This window comes from Schistocerca piceifrons, chromosome 6 (assembly GCF_021461385.2).
Source record: "Schistocerca piceifrons isolate TAMUIC-IGC-003096 chromosome 6, iqSchPice1.1, whole genome shotgun sequence".
Taxonomy (NCBI): Eukaryota; Metazoa; Arthropoda; class Insecta; order Orthoptera; family Acrididae; genus Schistocerca; species Schistocerca piceifrons.
The window spans coordinates 431,460,510-431,479,314 of record NC_060143.1 but is presented as its reverse complement, the minus strand read 5'-3'; the positions used below and the strand labels follow the sequence as shown (position 1 = coordinate 431,479,314).

At 37.2% G+C, this 18,805-nt stretch overlaps 1 protein-coding gene across 3 annotated transcripts in view; it reads left to right on the top strand.

The window, feature by feature from the left end:
* The window catches only part of LOC124802978 (ankyrin repeat and IBR domain-containing protein 1-like), a 579,445-nt gene that overhangs the window by 409,672 nt on the left and 150,968 nt on the right, over nt 1–18,805 (top strand). For all 3 annotated transcript variants that reach the window (XM_047264079.1, XM_047264078.1, XM_047264080.1), the window contains one exon: nt 10,170–10,280. In XM_047264079.1, the coding sequence (XP_047120035.1) occupies nt 10,170–10,280 (111 nt within the window). The remainder of the gene's footprint in view (nt 1–10,169; nt 10,281–18,805) is intronic.

Sequence of the window (18,805 nt, the reverse complement as noted above, 5' to 3'; positions counted from 1 at the left end):
TTACTAGGATTTTTTTACAATGCATTTGCTTTGATGTTTGAATTCGTTTCTTCAGTATTTTGCAGTAAACCTTATAATGAGCAATAGAATAAAGATCAGAAATGTTACTGCATGAAGGTACAGTTCCCTTTTTTTCCTGAAAGGCACCTTTATTCCTTGACAACTTAAGAGTTTTTTTTAGACTTTGGTCTAATCTTATTAGCTTTTGGGAGAAAACAGTCTTCAAATAAGATGATGATTTTGTTAATAAATGTATTTTCCATGCGTATCATTAGCACAGTATACATCAATCCAGTTCATAACTTTGAACAGTTTCCTAGAATATTCAGATTTGGCTTGTGGTCTACTTTCCCAGACTCAGATTTATTAGCTTTTGTTTCCTGATCAGTATTAACTTTTAGCATAAGTAACTGCATATCAGTCTCAGAGATGATTAATTATGGATTTTGCAATGTACACTATAAGACAAAAAAATTCCATCTCTGGCCCGTATGCAAACAGTTATTTGGCTTGGCATTGAGTGGCAGAGTTGTTGGTTATTGTCCTGAGGGTTTTCATGCCAAATTCTGTCCAAATGGTGCATTAGATTGTCGAAATCACTAGCTGATTGCAGGACCCTGCCCATAGTGCTCCAATTGCTCTCAACTGGAGAGAGATCTGGCAATCTTGCTAGCCAAGGTAGGATGTGGGAAGTATAAGACAAATAGTAGAAATTCTCACAGTGTGCATGCAGGCATAATCTTGCTGAAATATAAGTCCAATATAGCTTGCCATGAAGAGCAACAAAATGGGGTACAGAATATCATTGACTTACCTCTGTGGTGTATGGGTGCCACGGATGACAAGTGGCTGACCAGTGGACCTGCTATAATGAGAAATAGCATTCCAGACCATAACTCCTGGTTGTTGGGCTGTATGGTGGGTGACAGTCAGGTTTGCATCCCACAACTGCCTGGAGTGTCTCCAGAGACATCTTCACAGTTCATGGGCACTCAGTTAAAAGTGAGACCCGTGACTGAAGACAGTCTTAGTCCAGTCAATGAAATTCCGGGCCCTGATGACCATGATGACATATCTAGAGACTTCCTCCACCTGCCTCGCTGTGTTGGGATACCTTTCTGACTGTCACCAACCATACGGCCCAAAAACCAGGAGTGATGGTCTGGTATGCCACTTCTTTTCATAGCAAGATCCCTTTGGTTGTCATCCATGACACCCTTCTGGCACAATGGTACATTGACAATATTCTACACCTGTTTTGTTACCCTTCATTGCAAGCCACCCTGATCTTCCATTTCAGCAAGAAATGCTGACCCGCATGCCACCGTAGTTTATAATGCTTGTCTTCATGCTTGCCAAACCCTACTTTGGATAGCAAGGTCACCATATCTCTTCCATATTGAGAATGCTCAACGTATACATCTACATCTACACTGCAAACCACTGTGAGGTGTGTGGCAGAGGCTATGTTCCACTGCACCTGTTATTATGGTTTCTTCCCGTTCCATTCATGTTTGGATTGTTGGAAGAATGATTGTTTGAATGCCTCTGTGCATGCAGTAATTATTCTATCTTGTCATCATGATCCCTAAATGAATGATACATAGGGGATTGTAGTATATTCCTAGAGTTATCATTTAAAGCCGGTTCTTGAAACTTTGTTAATAACTTTTTCAGGATAGTTTATGTCTTACCTTCAAGAGTCTGCCAGTGCAGTTTCTTCAGCATCTCGGTAGCCCATGGGTCAAACAGATCTGTGACCAGTAGCACTGCACTTTTCCCTGTTTGTTCAACATCCCCTGTTGGTTGTTTTTGGTATGGTTCCCATACAGTTGAAAAATATTCTAGAATGGCTCACATGAATGATTTGTGAGCTATCTCTTTTGTAGACTGATAGCAGTTCCCTAGTATTCTACCAATAAACCAAAGTCTCCCACATACTTTATCCACAGCTGAGCGTATGTGCTCATTCCATTTCATGTCCCTACGAAGTGTTACACGCAGGTATTTGTACGAGTTGGCCAATTCCATCTGTAACTTATTGCTGTTATTGTCATAGGATACTAGGTTTTTTCTGTACAGTAACAGGAATCAAAGGCACAGGAACTTATTGCGATGCAGATGGATGTAGTGCCACTCACTCACCTACTGTTGTGTATGATGTTAGCTGGTGTGTGGACTAAACTGAAGACAATGTGTGAGAAAGACTCTGCAGTGAACATTCACCTACTTCAACAAAAGTTTTTCTCTCTCCAGGTGATGACTCAGTGAGAGAGAAACAATCAGTCCAGTTAGCTAGCATAATTAGGAAACAAAAAATTACCTGTTATACTAATGGTAAAGAGGGCCATTTTGCAAAGGCCTGTAAAAAATAAAGCAAAGAGAGAAACAAGAAGCAGCAGGAAGTAAGACTGCAGTCCAAGGAAGGCAAAAAGGCTCAGGATGCAAATGCCTTTAGGTGTGTTAGTCAAGGAGTCAATCTAGAAGATTTTTGGTTCACACTGTCAAATGACATTTGTACCTGGTGGTCAAAACTGAAACTAATGTTTTTTCCAGTGTGAAATGGTTCTGCATTAACTCATTACTGTTGTTGTTGTTGTGGTCTTCAGTCCTGAGACTGGTTTGATGCAGCTCTCCATGCTACTCTATCCTGTGCAAGCTTCTTCATCTCCCAGTACCTACTGCAACCTACATCCTTCTGAATCTGCTTGGTGTATTCATCTCTTGGTCTCCCTCTACGATTTTTACCCTCCACGCTGCTCTCCAATACTAAATTGGTGATTCCTTAATGCGTCAGAACATGTCCTACCAACCGATCCCTTCTTCTAGTCAAGTTGTGCCACAAACGTCTGTTCTCCCCAATCCTATTCAACACCTCCTCATTAGTTATGTGATCTACTCATCTAATCTTCAGCATTCTTCTGTAGCACCACATTTCGAAAGCTTCTATTCTCTTCTTGTCCAAACTGTTTATCGTCCATGTTTCACTTCCATACATGGCTACACTCCATACAAATGCTTTCAGAAATGACTTCCTGTCACTTAAATCTATACTCAATGTTAACAAATTTCTCTTCTTCAGAAACGCTTTCCTTGCCATTGCCAGTCTACATTTTATATCCTCTTTACTTTGACCATCATCAGTTATTTTGCTCGGAAATAGCAAAACTCATTTACTACTTTAAGTGTCTCATTTCCTAATCCAATAACCTCAACATCACCCGACTTAATTAGACTACATTCCATTATCCTCGTTTTGCTTTTGTTGAAGTTTATCTTATATCCTCCTTTCAAGACACTATCCATTCCGTTCAACTGCTCTTCCAAGTCCTTTGCTGTCTCTGACAGAATTACAATGTCATCAGCGAACCTCAAAGTTTTTATTTCTTCTCCATGTATTTTAATACCTACTCCAAATTTTTCTTTTGTTTCCTTCACTGCTTGCTCAATATAGAGATTGAATAACATTGGGGAGAGGCTACAACCCTGTCTCACTCCCTTCCCAACCACTGCTTCCCTTTCATGTCCCTCAACTCTTATAACTGCCATCTGGTTTCTGTACAAGTTGTAAATAGCCTTTTGCTCCCTGTATTTTACCCCTGCCACCTTTAAAATTTGAAAGAGAGTATTCCAGTCAACATTGTCAAAAGCTTTCTCTAAGTCTACAAATGCTAGAAACGTAGGTTTGCCTTTCCTTAATCTTTCTTCTAAGATAAGTCGTAAGATCAGTATTGCCACACGTGTTCCAGTATTTCTACAGAATCCAAACTGATCTTCCCCGAAATCGGCTTCTACTAGTTTTTCCATTCGTCTGTAAAGAATTTGTGTTAGTACTTTGCAGCTGTGGCTTATTAAACTGATTGTTCGGTAATTTTCACATCTGTCAACACCTGCTTTCTTTGGGATTGAAATTATTATATATTCTTCTTGAAGTCTGAGGGTATTTCGCCTGTCTCATACATCTTGCTCACAAGATGGTAGAGTTTAGTCAGGACTGGCTCTCCCAAGGCAATCAGTAGTTCTAATGGAATGTTGTCTACTCCCAGGGCCTTGTCTTGCTCTGTCAAACTCTTCACGCAGTATCATATCTCCCATTTCATCTTCATCTACATCCTCTTCCATTTCAATAATATTGTCCTCAAGTACATCACCCTTGTATAGACCCTCTATATACTCCTTCCAACTTTCTATTTTCCCTTCTTTGCTTAGAACTGGGTTTCCATCTGAGCTCTTGATATTCATACAAGTGGTTCTCTTTTCTTCAAAGGTCTCTCTAATTTTCCTGTAGGCAGTATCTATCTTACCCCTAGTGAGATAAGCCTCTACATCCTTACATTTATCCTCTAGCCATCCCTGCTTAGCCATTTGCACTTCCTGTTGATCTCATTTTTGAGACGTTTGTATTCCTTTTTGCCTGCTTCATTTACTGCATTTTTATATTTTCTCCTTTCATCAATTAAATTTAATATTTCTTCTGTTACCCAAGGATTTCTACTAGCCCTCTTCTTTTTACCTACTTGATCATCGGCTGCCTTCACTACTTCATCCCTCAAAGCTACTTCTTCTTCTACTGTATTTCTTTCCCCCATTCCTGCCATTTGTTCCCTTACACTCTCGCTGAAACTCTCTACAACCTCTGGTTCTTTCAGTTTATCCAGGTCCCATCTCCTTAAATTCCCACCTTTTTGCAGTTTCTTCAGTTTCAATCTACAGTTCATAACCAATAGATTGTGCTCAGAGTCCACATCTGCCCCTGGAAATGCCTTACAATTTAAAACCTGGTTCGTAAATCTCTGTCTTACCATTATATAATCTATCTGATACCTTCTAGTATCTCCAGGATTCTTCCATGTATACAACCTTCTTTTATTATTCTTGAACCAAGTGTTAGCTATGATTAAGTTATGCTCTGTGCAAAATTCTACCAGACGGCTTCCTTTTTCATTTCTCTCCCCCAATCCATATTCACCCACTATGTTTCCTTCTCTCCCTTTTCCTACTCTCTAATTCCAGTCACACATGACTATTAAATTTTCATCTCCCTTCACTATCTGAATAATTTCTTTTATTTCATCATACATTACTTCAATTTCTTCGTCATCTGCAGAGCTAGTTGGCATATATACTTGTAGTAGGCATGGGCTTCGTGTCTATCTTGGCCACAATAATGCATTCACTATGCTGTTTGTAGTAGCTTATCCAGGCTCCTGTTTTTTTATTCATTATTAAACCTACTCCTGCATTACCCCTATTTGACTTTGTATTTATAACCCTGTATTCGCCTGACCAAAGGTCTTGTTCCTCCTGCCACCGAACTTCACTAATTCCCACTATGTCTAATTTTAACCTATCCATTTCCCTTTTTAAATTTTCTAACCTACGTGCCCGATTAAGGGATCTGACATTTCACGCTCCATAGAACGCCAGTTTTCTTTCTCCTGATAACAACGTCCTCTTGAGTAGTCCCCACCCAGAGATCTGAATGGGGGACTATTTTACCTCCGGAATATTTTACCCAAGAGGACGCCATCATCATTTAATCATACAGTAAAGCTGCATGCCCTCGGGAAAAATTATGGCTGTAGTTTCCCCTTGCTTTCAGCCATTCGCAGCACCACAACAGCAAGGCTGTTTTGGTTAGTGTTACAGGGCCAGATCAGCCAATCATCCAGACTGTTGCCCTTGCAACTACTGAAATGGCTGCTGCCCCTCTTCAGGAACCACATGTTTGTCTGGCCTCTCAACAGATGCCCTCCGTTGTGGTTGCACCTACGGTATGGCTATCTATATCGCTGAGGCACACAAGCCTCCCCACCAACTGCAAGGTCCATGGTTCATGGGGATACATTACTGTATCTACCAATTTTTGCCACCATACACTAATTACAGCCCATACTGAACCTCTGTGAGTAGCTGCTAGCCAGCCAGTATTCATTCTGCTTTACAAAAAAGAAGATGAACAAGGGAGAAACTATTGACCCCTCATCCTCCTCACTTATAGTGTTTCTAAAATAATATATAATCAACACACAGAAAAGAATGTTGTATTGATAAATAAATCATAAAACCTTTGGATGTATTTTGGTATTTATAGCAGCTGAAGACTGAATGGAAAGGCAAAGAAATAAACTAAAGAGTTAAAATGTTGTGGAGCCCTTTTGTTAACCTAAGAAGTCTTAAAAACTGAGATATGACTGAAAAAGAGTATTTACTCTCAGTTGTATGTGTTACGAGTTTTGTCTAATTTTGTGAGACATAGTTTCTAATATGAAGGCTGTTAAAAAACTGATGATTACTCAGCACCAAGAACCAAGGAAGCCCTTTGCTGGATTTAAAGCCTCACACAGTGACCTAGTTGTTGATGACATTGGAAAATATGAGACAGAAGCATGGACACATATTGTTGAAGACTCTAAGACATAGAAAGTTCTACAGGGTGAAGTAATTCAACAGTGGGTGTCAAATCATTGATGACCATTATTTTGAGTGTTGATCAAGAAATTCATACTAACCATGTACACATGACTTCGTATGTAATTCATGTTTGGAAGATGAAATAATATTCTGTGATTCCAAGAATCTGTCTAGTCTTAAAGCAACATAATGTTCAGTGACCTTGAATGATACACATAATATTGCAATTGGTGTGTCATTGGTTTTCCATTTTTCTGTAGAGCAACAGAATTTCCCCTGCTCTCCTCACTAACTAGGGTACAGTCCATCTTCAAGTAAGGCATGTATGATTTTGAAAATGGGCTTATGTATGTGGAACACTAATCAAGTAGATCAGTGAAAATTGTGTCAGGACTTGGAGAATTATTTTTTATTTCTTTTTCTTATAACATTTTCAGTGTCATCCCCAGTTGTGGGAGGTGAGAATAGGTAGTTGAAGGGAATGTAACTGATAATAAGAGTGACTGCAGAGTTCTTAAGAGTCTTGATGGAGGTTTTTTTTTACTGTTCTTGAAAAAAGATCTATAAATTCATTGTCACTCTTGTAACTTTATGAGCTATGTATTTTCCGCTTTCACATACAGTGTGATTTTTGAATCAGTAAATTTCCTTTTCTTCCCTAATTTGGTCATTTGTGGTATCTTACACTGCATTCCACTTCATGAGAATAGTTGCTGATCACACAAACATTGTGAGCCCCGTTTTGCGAATTTATCACTTTTATGTAGAAGTATTAGTATTTTCCTTAGTATGACATAAATTTAAACTGTGCAGTTTGCTAATTTTATGTGATGAGTTCGTCTCTAATTTTATTTGTAAACCACATGTTTTCCTGTTTTTGACTAATGATTTCTGTTCTTTAAATAGGGTGAACATGTAATAAAACCAACAAATTTCAGTGTACTGTAAGCAGCAGAATGGTCTGATATGCATGTTGGGAACAAGCCAGTAGGTGTTTGTGTATAGCCAAGCAGATGGAAATGGTTGAGACGTAGCACAGCTATACTAGAACAAATACTCTCCCGGACACCAAACACATCACATGATGCTTCAATCCCTTTTTGGGTATTTGTGTGAACATGGGTTCTTTCAGGCAGATGAACATGCAGTTAGACGGTGGACTTTGCATACACCAGATCTGGAGCAGCTTGTACTTGGGTTCATCTCAATATCTTTTAGAACCTGGTCCTCCTAATGAAGTGTATGCACTGTTTCCATTTACTTGGCCATACATGAACACCATCTTGGTTTGTTCTTGACTTGAATACCAGACCATTCTGGTGTGTACAGTATACTGCATCAACCACACAGCATGCAACACGCAAGGAACATGTAGCATGTAGTCAGAGGGACTGTCATTTGTCACTGCCATCTCTTGTGCCTTGATGTTTCTCTGGACATTTGTTCATAGGGCCTTTTTTTCCTCCAATTCCAGTCAGGAGTCCATCCGTTCAGTTTCACGGTTTTATTAATGTTCACCCTGTAGAAAGTATCCAGTGAAGGGGTTTTCAGATACTTGCATAGTCTGAACAAACCTTTTGTTTGCTGTGAAAGTCAATAGTACTTATTCCACCCTAGTATTATGATATTTCTCCAGTTCAGTTACTGAGCAGCCAGTTTGTCTGGTCATCATGTACAGGATCTGATTTTGATCCCCATTGGAGTTTGAGAATTTTTCTTGTTAGAGAATAAGTATGCAGTCAACTCAGTAGACAACAAGTGAGAAGCTATTTGAAGGAAAAGTAGTGCTTCTTATTTTAAAAATCTGATTCGTACTGCCAGGAGAGTGATGGGATGATAACCTGATTGCTGTACTACTCACTGATTCCATCTAGGAGAGAAAGAATTAGTAGTCACTTGTCACTGTGCAGTTCCTTGGAGATGATCTGTCATCAAGAAGTTTTGATATTTATAAGGAGTGTCCAGACTAGTTGCTGCGTGTTAGTTTTTATTTCTTTCAGCTTTACTATAGATTTGTTTCAACTAAATTGCCATATAGTGTCTAAATGGACTGACATATGTATAACATCATTGACAGCTGTATTTTGACTGTTGTTCTATAGTTCCTTAATTAAGATAGTAATTAATTTGTTATGACAGTAATTTTACAGTTTTGTAAGTACAGTGTCATCTGTATATGATTCCACCTAGTCCTGTGTTATCCATTTACCTTAATTCTTTGAGTAAGCCCAGTTTTAATATGATTGATAAACACACATTTTACTCATTTGGTTTAGATTTGTATTATTTCCGCTACTCTTGGAGTGATGTTGAAGTGTTTCATGTAGGAAGATATTGGTGCACTGAGAAACAAGAAGTTAAAATATCATGACATTGTACTATGGGGGATGGATGTTGTTTCTAAAAAAACATAATAGGGAAGCATACTATCATTTGAGGATTTGGAGCTGAGAAGCAAGTAAAAAGTGTGCAAACAGCAAAACAATATTGTTTAGCAGGTGTTACTGAGCAAGTTGGTACAGTGGTAAGACGATGGACTCACATTCAGGAGGATGGTGGTTCAAATCCCCCTCAAGTCATACAGCTGAGGTTTCCCTTGAGTTACCCAATCACTTAAGGTGAATGCTGGGATGGTTCCTTCAAATGCTCATGGCTAGTTTCCTTCCTCATCCTTCCTGAATCTGAACTTGTGTTATGTCTCTAATGAACTTATTACTGACCCTGATCTTCATTCATTGTTTCCTTTGTTTCTCCCTTCCTTTTTTGCTTTATTTGGCAGACAGTCTTTTTCAAAGTGATCGGTTCTTATATTTCTCAGTGACATGTATTTAGTGAATCGACTAAACCTGTTGTAGTGTGGTTGTAGTGTGTTATACAGTAGAAGGTTCATCAACACACATCCTATTTAGATGAACAGATTGAGAGCATGCTGAGCACCCAATGAATTTTGTATGTCAAACCTTCAACCACCTACCTTAAAAAACAACTGTGCAAGACATCACTACTATGTACATCCATATAATGGTATAATGATTCCAACGATTGCACTGTCAAAACTATCCTTAAGGGAAGCATAGCAAGAAGTCTTTGCTTACCATATACTCTTCCATCCTCTTTCCTTACTTTTCTATTTCTTTGAGTTCCCTCCTACAATTGGGATTAAAATTAGTGCAGGAAAACGTAGTTACAAAAAGGAGAACAGAACTTCTGAGTAATTTTTATGACTCATACATTTGGTATTTTAACTGTGGTAGCTGACTGGTGTACATAATGCTTTTCCATACAGTACATTTATAAAGGATTGCTTGATACAACAAAATATAAACAGGCAATACATTTACAGTAAAGAAGGATCTTGGAAAGGTAAAAATGACCCAATTAAAAAATTTGTTGATAAATATATTGGAAAAGATAAATTATCCATTTATGTTGTTTGGATGGGCAAATATAGAGACAGTTGCAGTAGTACATAAAATTTTGTTGAATTCCCAAGTGACATTCAAACTGTGAGAAACAGAGAAGCCAAGGCATAACTGTCCAAGTAATGATTAGTAATAATCTAGTGTTGTATCTTCAAGCCAGTTTATACAGGCTTTTTGTGTTGAAGGCTACAATTATTTTTGCTTACATTTTATTTTGTTGGAGTAGTTTCCCTGAAATTTAGTTGCAAATCATTTGTCATTGCTAAATTATGAACACTAGGTGTGTACTACAGGTAATTTCAATGCAACTTGCTTTTGTTTTATCCTGTGCAGTTACCAATGGATCAGGCAGTAATGACAAATCCATGGGTCAAAGAATTGCAGGGACATCCTGGTACCATGGGAATACCCCTTGAATGGCAGCCAATGGACTCTGATGAGGATGTGAGTATTTAGTTAGTACTCTCATCCTTCTCTAAAGTGAGACAAGGTACTAGGAAAGTGAGGCAATGTGCTAGGGACCTTACGCAAGTGAAGGTTAATCTGTTTGTATCCCCAATTAAATTTAAAAAAAAAAAAACCTTCCATGTCCAACAAATGGGAGAGAGGATCCTAAACTGAGTATTTTGAGATGAGGAACTAAAGCCTATTATGCAAGAATACAGTCAGCAGTAAGTGGTCTTATGATTAGTGTTGCTGACTCTTAATGAACATGCCCCAGGTTCAATTCCCAGCTGTATCAGGAATTTTCTCTGATGAGGATTGTGTGTGTGTGTGTGTGTGTGTGTGTGTGTGTGTGTGTGTGTGTGTGTTTTGTACTCATCATCATCGATACACAGTTTGCTGAAGTGGCACCAAAACGACTTGCACCAGGCAGCCAAACTACCCAAAAGGGAACTCCCAGCCAAATATACCATACTCACATGCAAGAACACAGGCTGCTATGAATCTCTCAATAAGCTCTGCTTTCTCTAATGAGATATTTGTAGGGTTACGTATTTTTTACACATAATCCAACACTATCTCCTTAAACTCTACTATAATGTAAGACCAATTTTTTTGTAATGGGCCATGGCCAACACTCTGTCACTTAAACAATCCAGTTTCTCATATGTTTCTATCTAGAGTGGCAAACTTTCTTTCAATTAGGAATATATGTCCATTCAGCTTTTGGGGTTCTAAATCCTGCTGGGCCATATATTAAATGTGTTCCTGCAGGATTTTGTACCAAGTAATGATCCATCATCAGCAACCAGCCATGAAATGCAAATATTGGTAAACATCACCTTGGCAACATTGCAGACAGTTGTGCACAGTTTTCCAAGGTAGTGTCGACAATGTCAGTGTTGCAGACATTGTTTCTTTTAAACACAGTCTGTATGAGCAATTTACAAACATGTGCATCACACTCAACTGTGATTCATTTATTATTATTATTATTATTATTATTATTATTATTATCATTATCATTATTTATTTGCTTTTTTTCCTGAAGACCATACAGCCAGTATTCAAGATCTTACACCATCATTCATATTCATTTGTGACCATTAGTTTCTTATTTCAAAATACATGGTTTAGATACGTCCTTTTTCCATATAATTTGATTCTAAAGATTTGAGACTCCCTGTATACACTTGCAGAGGTATGTGAAAATGGGGTTATAAACTGTTTCCTAGGTTACATGTTTAAAAAGGTAGAAATTGTGAAGATGCACTCAGTGATTTTAAAAATTCCTTTCTTGAATTATGTATTTCCTCTATGTAAAAATTAAAAATGGAAATTGTCCAGTGAGAGCTTCATCAATAGTTTAATGGAATCAAACCTTACCTCTGCAGTAAAAATACACTAAAATTAACTTCTCCAACAGGTTAAAAGTTTTGACCTTAAAAAGAATACTTAAGCACTCAGATAGTTTAGTATTTTGTCCCAAAGGCAATGATCTTGGCTTAAGCCGTGATCTAACATACCAACCCACAGGCCATGGTTAAGCCATTCTGCCTTATCCTTTCTCCTAAGAAGTCGCTGTGGAATTTGAGAAATCAGAAGAAGGATACTGCAGCTCAAAGCTTTGATATAATTTGTGGAAGCAGAAGGTTGTCACCAGCCTGGGTAACTGTGGATGTTAAAAGTGGCTGCTTCCAGGTGATGGAGAGCCAGGCTGCTCTCAGTTCAAATCTGTATGATGAAGGCCCATGTCCTGGCCATCCTGTATGTGGTTTTCAGGCAGTTTTCCACATCCTGATACCTATGTCCTGCTTTAGACACACATTACACAAGTTTTTCAAAAACTTTGTCACACTTTCACATTGAATTTACTCAAGAACAGACAGATAAGGTACATGATTCTACACCGATTCTGTTCTGTGGTGTGAATAGGAAACAAACAACCTCAGATGTTTAGTCTCCTTAAATCCACAATCATCATAAGCAGCAGTGTCAGAGTAATGTCAACAAAGGGCAAAGTTGTTGTTTTAATTGCTTCTCTGGTGCACAGTTTTATCCTGTAAAGGTTGTTCATTATATTTATATACCATTTTAATAATTATTGTGATAGTTATCTATTTTTAGAAAAAATTATGTTGACAGCTGAGATTGCAACTGACATTTTATATACTCTTATTTTTATTGGTGCAATTACAAGAACTTTTCCCAATGTTACTGACAATCTACATCATTTGACTACCTGTTTTATGAATGCACCTATTCTTTTAAACTCAGATCTTCTTGCCGTTTCAGAAAATAAAATAATTATATGTTTTATTCCTTTGAATACATTGCCAATAAAGGATTTATTCATTTAATATTTGTTACATCTTTTCATGCCACTTTTTATTGCACCATAGTTACTTGAAAAGTACTTCCTTTTCTTCAATATTTGAATAAGATTCCTATTAATGTTAACAGATGTAGTTATATAAAAAATGGAGCATTTTTAGGCACATAATCTATTTGTGTTTTGCCTTTATGAATAAGGTTTATGTAACTTCAAATCCATACAAGTGTCACTGAAGACACTGTAAACAGTGTTTGTGGTTATGTATGACATTTGATGCACACACAGCAGTGGGGAGGAGGAGGGGATGTTCACTCAGTGTAGTTTAGTCATATGTTTCAACTTTGTTAGGATAACATAGAATGTCATCACATCATGAGCACATGGTTTCACTGTAATCCATATATGTGCAGCTGGGGGGAGGGGGGGGACATCGTTTTATATTTTGTCTAGTTGAGGACTTGCAAATTGTATTCTGACTTTCAACTTTTTTCCTTTCTTTTAGTGTACAGAGATGATACTAAAGTGATTGAAATCAGTCACATTGCTTAATGTTCTTGTGGCCCTACCAATAGCAGAAAAAAGAACATTTACATTCAGTTGATTATTGTATTGCTTTATTTTAACATTATTGTTAGAGTACAACTTACTTTGCATTAAAATATTTTTGATATTTACAATGTAAAGTGCTTAATCATCATGCTCCTATAGTAACAGTAAAATATTAACCAGAATTTTTGTTACTTAAAAGTGTGTGAAATCTCTAAAATTTTAGGAAGCATGATGAAAACGTTGTTTGTCTCTTATTAAATTTATAGTTAAATTATCACTAGGCCTAACTGTTTTCTGTTATTGAACTGTTTGTCAAAGATTTTTGATTGAAGACTGAAAGAAAATGCTAAAAAATAATAGAACAAATTTAAAAATTAGTGGCTGATATTGTTAACATATTTCTGCAGCAGAAAATAATTGTTACAGCTGTGTCCAGATAGGCAACAGATGATCAGAATGATTTGAAACAGAAAGAGGTGTCCTACAAGGAAGTGCCGTATCACCGCTCCTGGTTGTAGTAGTAATGGATAAGATCATAAAATCTATCAAGAAAATAGACAGTGAACCAAGTGCCCTGGTTTTTGTTGATAATTTGATAGTATGGGGAGAGACAGAAGTGAAGAACAGAAGAAACTTAATGATTGGAACAACACATTAAAAAATTTCAGACTCAAAATAAGTAAAACAAAGAGAGTGGTAATGACCATCAATAGGCAAGGAACAACCTCAAATATATTTCTAGAAGGAGTACCTAGGAAGCATGATCTCTAAAGACACCTCCATTAAGCAGGAAATACTCAGAAGAACACAGAAAGCACCCAGTTTTTGCAATCAAATCATAAACCTACTTTGTGATGATAAAACATGATGAAAAGCAAAAGCAACCATGTGCCACACCTATTTCCCATGAATCCTAACATACGGTTGAGAAACATGTACCCTACTAAACGAAGACTTCGGCAGAATTCAGGCAACAGAAATGAGGTTCATTAGAACTGTGAACCAACCAGCTAGAAAGGGCACAATCAGGTATGAGATTAATTGAAAAGTATCTGGTATTGAGCTGACTGTTACCAGTGTCATAAAGAAATGTAGACTTCAGTGGTATGGTCATATAATGAGAATGAACAGCAGAAGATCTGCCAAAAGGTATTTCAACCTGAATGTCATAGGAAGAAGACCTCGGGGAAGACTAAGAAAATGCCACATAGAGATTGTAAGATCAGATGAGGAGGAGGTGGGACACAAATGGGAAGTTGTCCTGAAACAGAAGATGTATGGAGACAGAAGGAGATGGTGAGTGCTTGTACACCACACCCAGGAAACTGGAGTTCGAAAATGATGGTGATGAAAATAAGAGAACACTGGAGAGTTTAATAAGTTCACACCCTTTTGAGAAAAAGTTGACCTCTGTGTGTAATGAACTGGATTTTCACAGCACCCATTAGTTTATTAGGAAATTGTGGATGCTGAATATAAAAATAACCGAACAGACAATATATACCATGAATTTCATAACTGTGTTGACTTTTATACCTTTGTCACCAAGCTGAGCAAATTTATTGTTATTGACGGATCAATGAGACACAAAAATACACTACGAGAGAACTTAAGACATTGTTTCAAACAAAATATCACCCATTCATATATTCATTAGTGCTTAACGGCCCGTCTGCAGTGTGGTCCCTTTAGATATATTCATATTGGTACATCATGCTGTATAGATCACATCTTGTAAGACAATCTTTTTGGGCATGGAGTAAGTCAAGTATACATTGGCAATGTGAAGTAGCCTTCGTTAACTAGATTTAAAAAGTATATTCTCAGTTAACTATTTTAATGATAATCTACAATCAAATGTAGATACACATTTTCACTTTTATAGTTCTGGCAGATACAGACACGCACAGGAAATTGGAAGTATGACAAAAAAGATTAAATGAAATCCATCATGGATTAATTGTGAAAAGTCACCCAAAACACCAGGCTAAGAAGTAGAACTCGAGAAATGAGATCCAAGTTAATTGCTGTTGCTTTACTTTGTTCTTAAAAATCTGTAAATGAATATTTCATACAATTAGTGGAAAATCGGTTTTTGTAGATTCAGGTTTGCTTGCTTACCTTGAAATATTTGGCTGCATTTTGACAAAGTTAAAATATTAAACTAAAGAAATTAATCTGTCTGTTTCCATTCATATGGGTTATGTAATATTTTATTGGCAAGACTATGGTTACAGAAATGACAGTTTCATAATGCAGAAACATTTCTAAAAAATTAGGTCTGATTGTTAATCATAGACCATCTTGCAGATACTGCCTTAAAAAATCTGATTAATGTACTTATTAATGGCCTTTGATGTTACCAATATTTCTTCCCAATTTATAGTTTTATCTATTAGCAAGCCATTCTTGCTTGTCTAGAACTGAGTATATGATTCTCTTTAAAATGAAGACTTAAACTGAACCATTGTAGAAAACTGTGTGGATTGTGTCTGGTAAAGTTGAGTTTTGGTCCTTAATTATGACACAAACATTGTAGTTTTTCTTAAGAACATGAGGAAACCAAGTACCAAATCTTGTGGGGTTCACATGTTATGCACCCCTTTTTTCAGTTTAGTTTTATTTCTGTGATGCAGTCTGTAAATGTGCTGTAATGTCTTATTTTCCAACCAGAACTGTATACTACTGATAATCCAAGGCTTCGTCACAGTCACAGAATATACCATCAATTTGATTCTCCTTGTTTCTCTGTGCTAGGACTTAATTTGTTAGGTCACATTTGGCATTTTCTGGTGAGAATCCTTTATAAAAGCTGCGCTGAGAGCAGTGGCGGCTGCTAAGAGATTCCATTGGCGGTGGGAGGGGGGGATTTGTTTTGTAGCATCAAACATATTATGAAATTTTGTCAATAATTCATATATTTTGTAATATATCATTTCAAACAAAACATATAGGGAAACAGAATTAAACTAATTACTACAACAGTGCCCTTCTTACGCATAGTAGGTCTTTGATATAGAGAATGTAATAAGAAGCATTTAACATTTAGAGAGAGAGAGGGCTAGCATAGAAGACTTGAAGCTCACCCTTCAACATCCTTTTTTCCAGAAATGTATGTGTGTCTGTAATTTCAAGGTATTTGTCTGGAAAATTTGGGATATATTTTCTTGGCAGGCATTGTTTTATCATTTTCGAAACTAATTTTGTTAACAGTGGAGTCAGTGTCATCTCTGATGTTTTACTTTACTGCTTCAAAGTTCTGTATGTCTTGTTTTGCTTTGGTTGGTTCAGTTAACTTCTTCTGAAGATGACTGAAAAGCATGTGTGCATGAGGCATTACCTTGTAGGAAAATGATAACCAGAAAATGAATTCGTTATTTTGCAGTCTTTGTATGAATCAGCTTTCTCAATAGTAGAAGATGGTTTTATGCTCTAACATGTTTCAATGACTTCCATAACAGTAATAAGATCTTCCCTGTTTTCATAAACATCTTTTGCTATTCATGAAAGGTAATTGCATCTTGTGACACACTCACACAGGGCAAGCTTTTTTGAATAATGCTATGCACCAATTACGATCTCTGTGGCAATTTAGAAGAGAAAGAAGAAATACCTGAAAACTGTGCAAAAAGGATGTGAGCTTTACGATTAACAAAGACTGCTGTAGACGTAATAAGGTTGAACTGATGCACATAGCAGTGGATGTATTTTGCATTTGGATATTTGTCTTTAATTAATTTATGAATGCCATTTGACTTGCCACTCATAACGTTTGCACTGTTGTAGCTCTGAGCTATCAGTTTTGCTCAAACATTGCCAATTAATGGTTCAATTTCTTTCACAATACTCTCAGACATAGTATGAGCATTCTGACTTTCTGGACTGACAAAGTTCCAAAATCTTTCAACAGGTTTTCCTTCAACAACATAATGCAAAGACAATAATTAACAGAAATACGCAATACACATTTGTGGTTTAATCCACGATCATTCCAGCTGATCGGCACATTTTATTTTTTTATGAACTTCGTCAGTTCCAACATACATTGCGGTAGTTCATTCTCAGCTGTCTTAGAAATGTTTTTAAACGCTGAAGTTTGACTGAGATGAGCTTGAAGATCCATTGTCCAGTTCTACAATGATCTGAGGTAGCTCACGAAAAAACCCCTTATTTTGAGAGGCATCAGTTTCATTGTCGCTCCTGAGGACCAGTTCCAAAGCGTCACGGAACCGAATACTGTTTACACTTAAATTCAATAAATATCTATTCTTTTGTACATGTTTGTTGTGGCTGTCAGTTGTTTATCTACATTGCAAATCTAATTTCTGCTGAATCTTGGTTTTGCCTAGAAATGGAAGACTAGGTACATTATTCATGTGTCACTTTGACACATGTACTTTCAGTTTAGACCGTATATGCCCAATAGCATTTATTCTGATCTGACACCAATGAACATCTCCCCCAAATAACACACAAGAAAAACAGACAGTGTTGTTTTCTTCACAGCCACAAATCCATTTGTTCTTTTAGTGAATTTCCAGATTGAAGTTACAGCATCGACATTTTGTGTGCTGCTGCAGATTCACATTCATGAGTGGCCTACCTAGAGTTTTTATGTGAATTTTTTCACTGAGTGTCTTGTCACTAAATGGCATCTTTTAATAACTCACTTATTTTGTTCATGTTTGGTACATTCACAGTCAATTTTCACTTACAGCTAACACTTTGCACACAGTTATATACAGTCAATTACTACACATGCAAGTTGATACTTGATGCAGTGGCTGATGGGAGTGACCATAAAGGCATTTCCCATTTACAGTCACTCCCATCAGCCACTGCGCCAAGTGTAAACTTTGTTTGCAAGCATATTATCTGACCACAATTACTACAATGTGTTTGTACAGAACTGTATTACACAAATGTAATGAGTATAAACAGAAATACTCCACTGTTCTTTGGAAAATAGATGCTCAACAGATGGTGAACACATTAGTCTTTTTTGAATGCATTATGGGAACAGCAGTGATCAATAAAATTGTAAATAATTACTATTAAAAACAGTCTTGATCACAATTTATTTTATAAGGTGACCGGTTTCGACCACTGCTGTGGTCATCTTCAGACCATTGAGTGGAAACCCCTTTCTGTTGGAGAATCACAACAGAAAGGGGTTTCCACTCAATGGTCTGAAGATGACCACAGCAGTGGTCGAAACCGGTCACCTTATAAAATAAATTGTGATCAAGACTGTTTTTAATAGTAATTATTAGTCTTTTTTGTTCTGCATCAATAGCCCTGTTGTTGTGAAATTTGCAAGCACTGGATAACAAGAAGTTTGAGTCCGATATATTCTAACATGGCCACTAATGGCAGATTGTGCTTCTATAGTTCTGCACTTTATTGCTCTCTGGTAGAAGGAACGTTAAGCTCTGAGTCAGAGCAGCTGTGGCTCCACCTCAGCCACAAGCAGCAACGGCCGAGCATTTCACACAGTGCTTGTGAGGGCAGACAGTGCCAGCCTGCAGTTGGCTTCAAGATTCAGAAAACTACTGTGAGGGCATGCACGGTGAAACGTGCCTCTTCAAGTCAGATAATACATACTCTGAAACAATATTTTATACACAGTTCGCAAAGATTT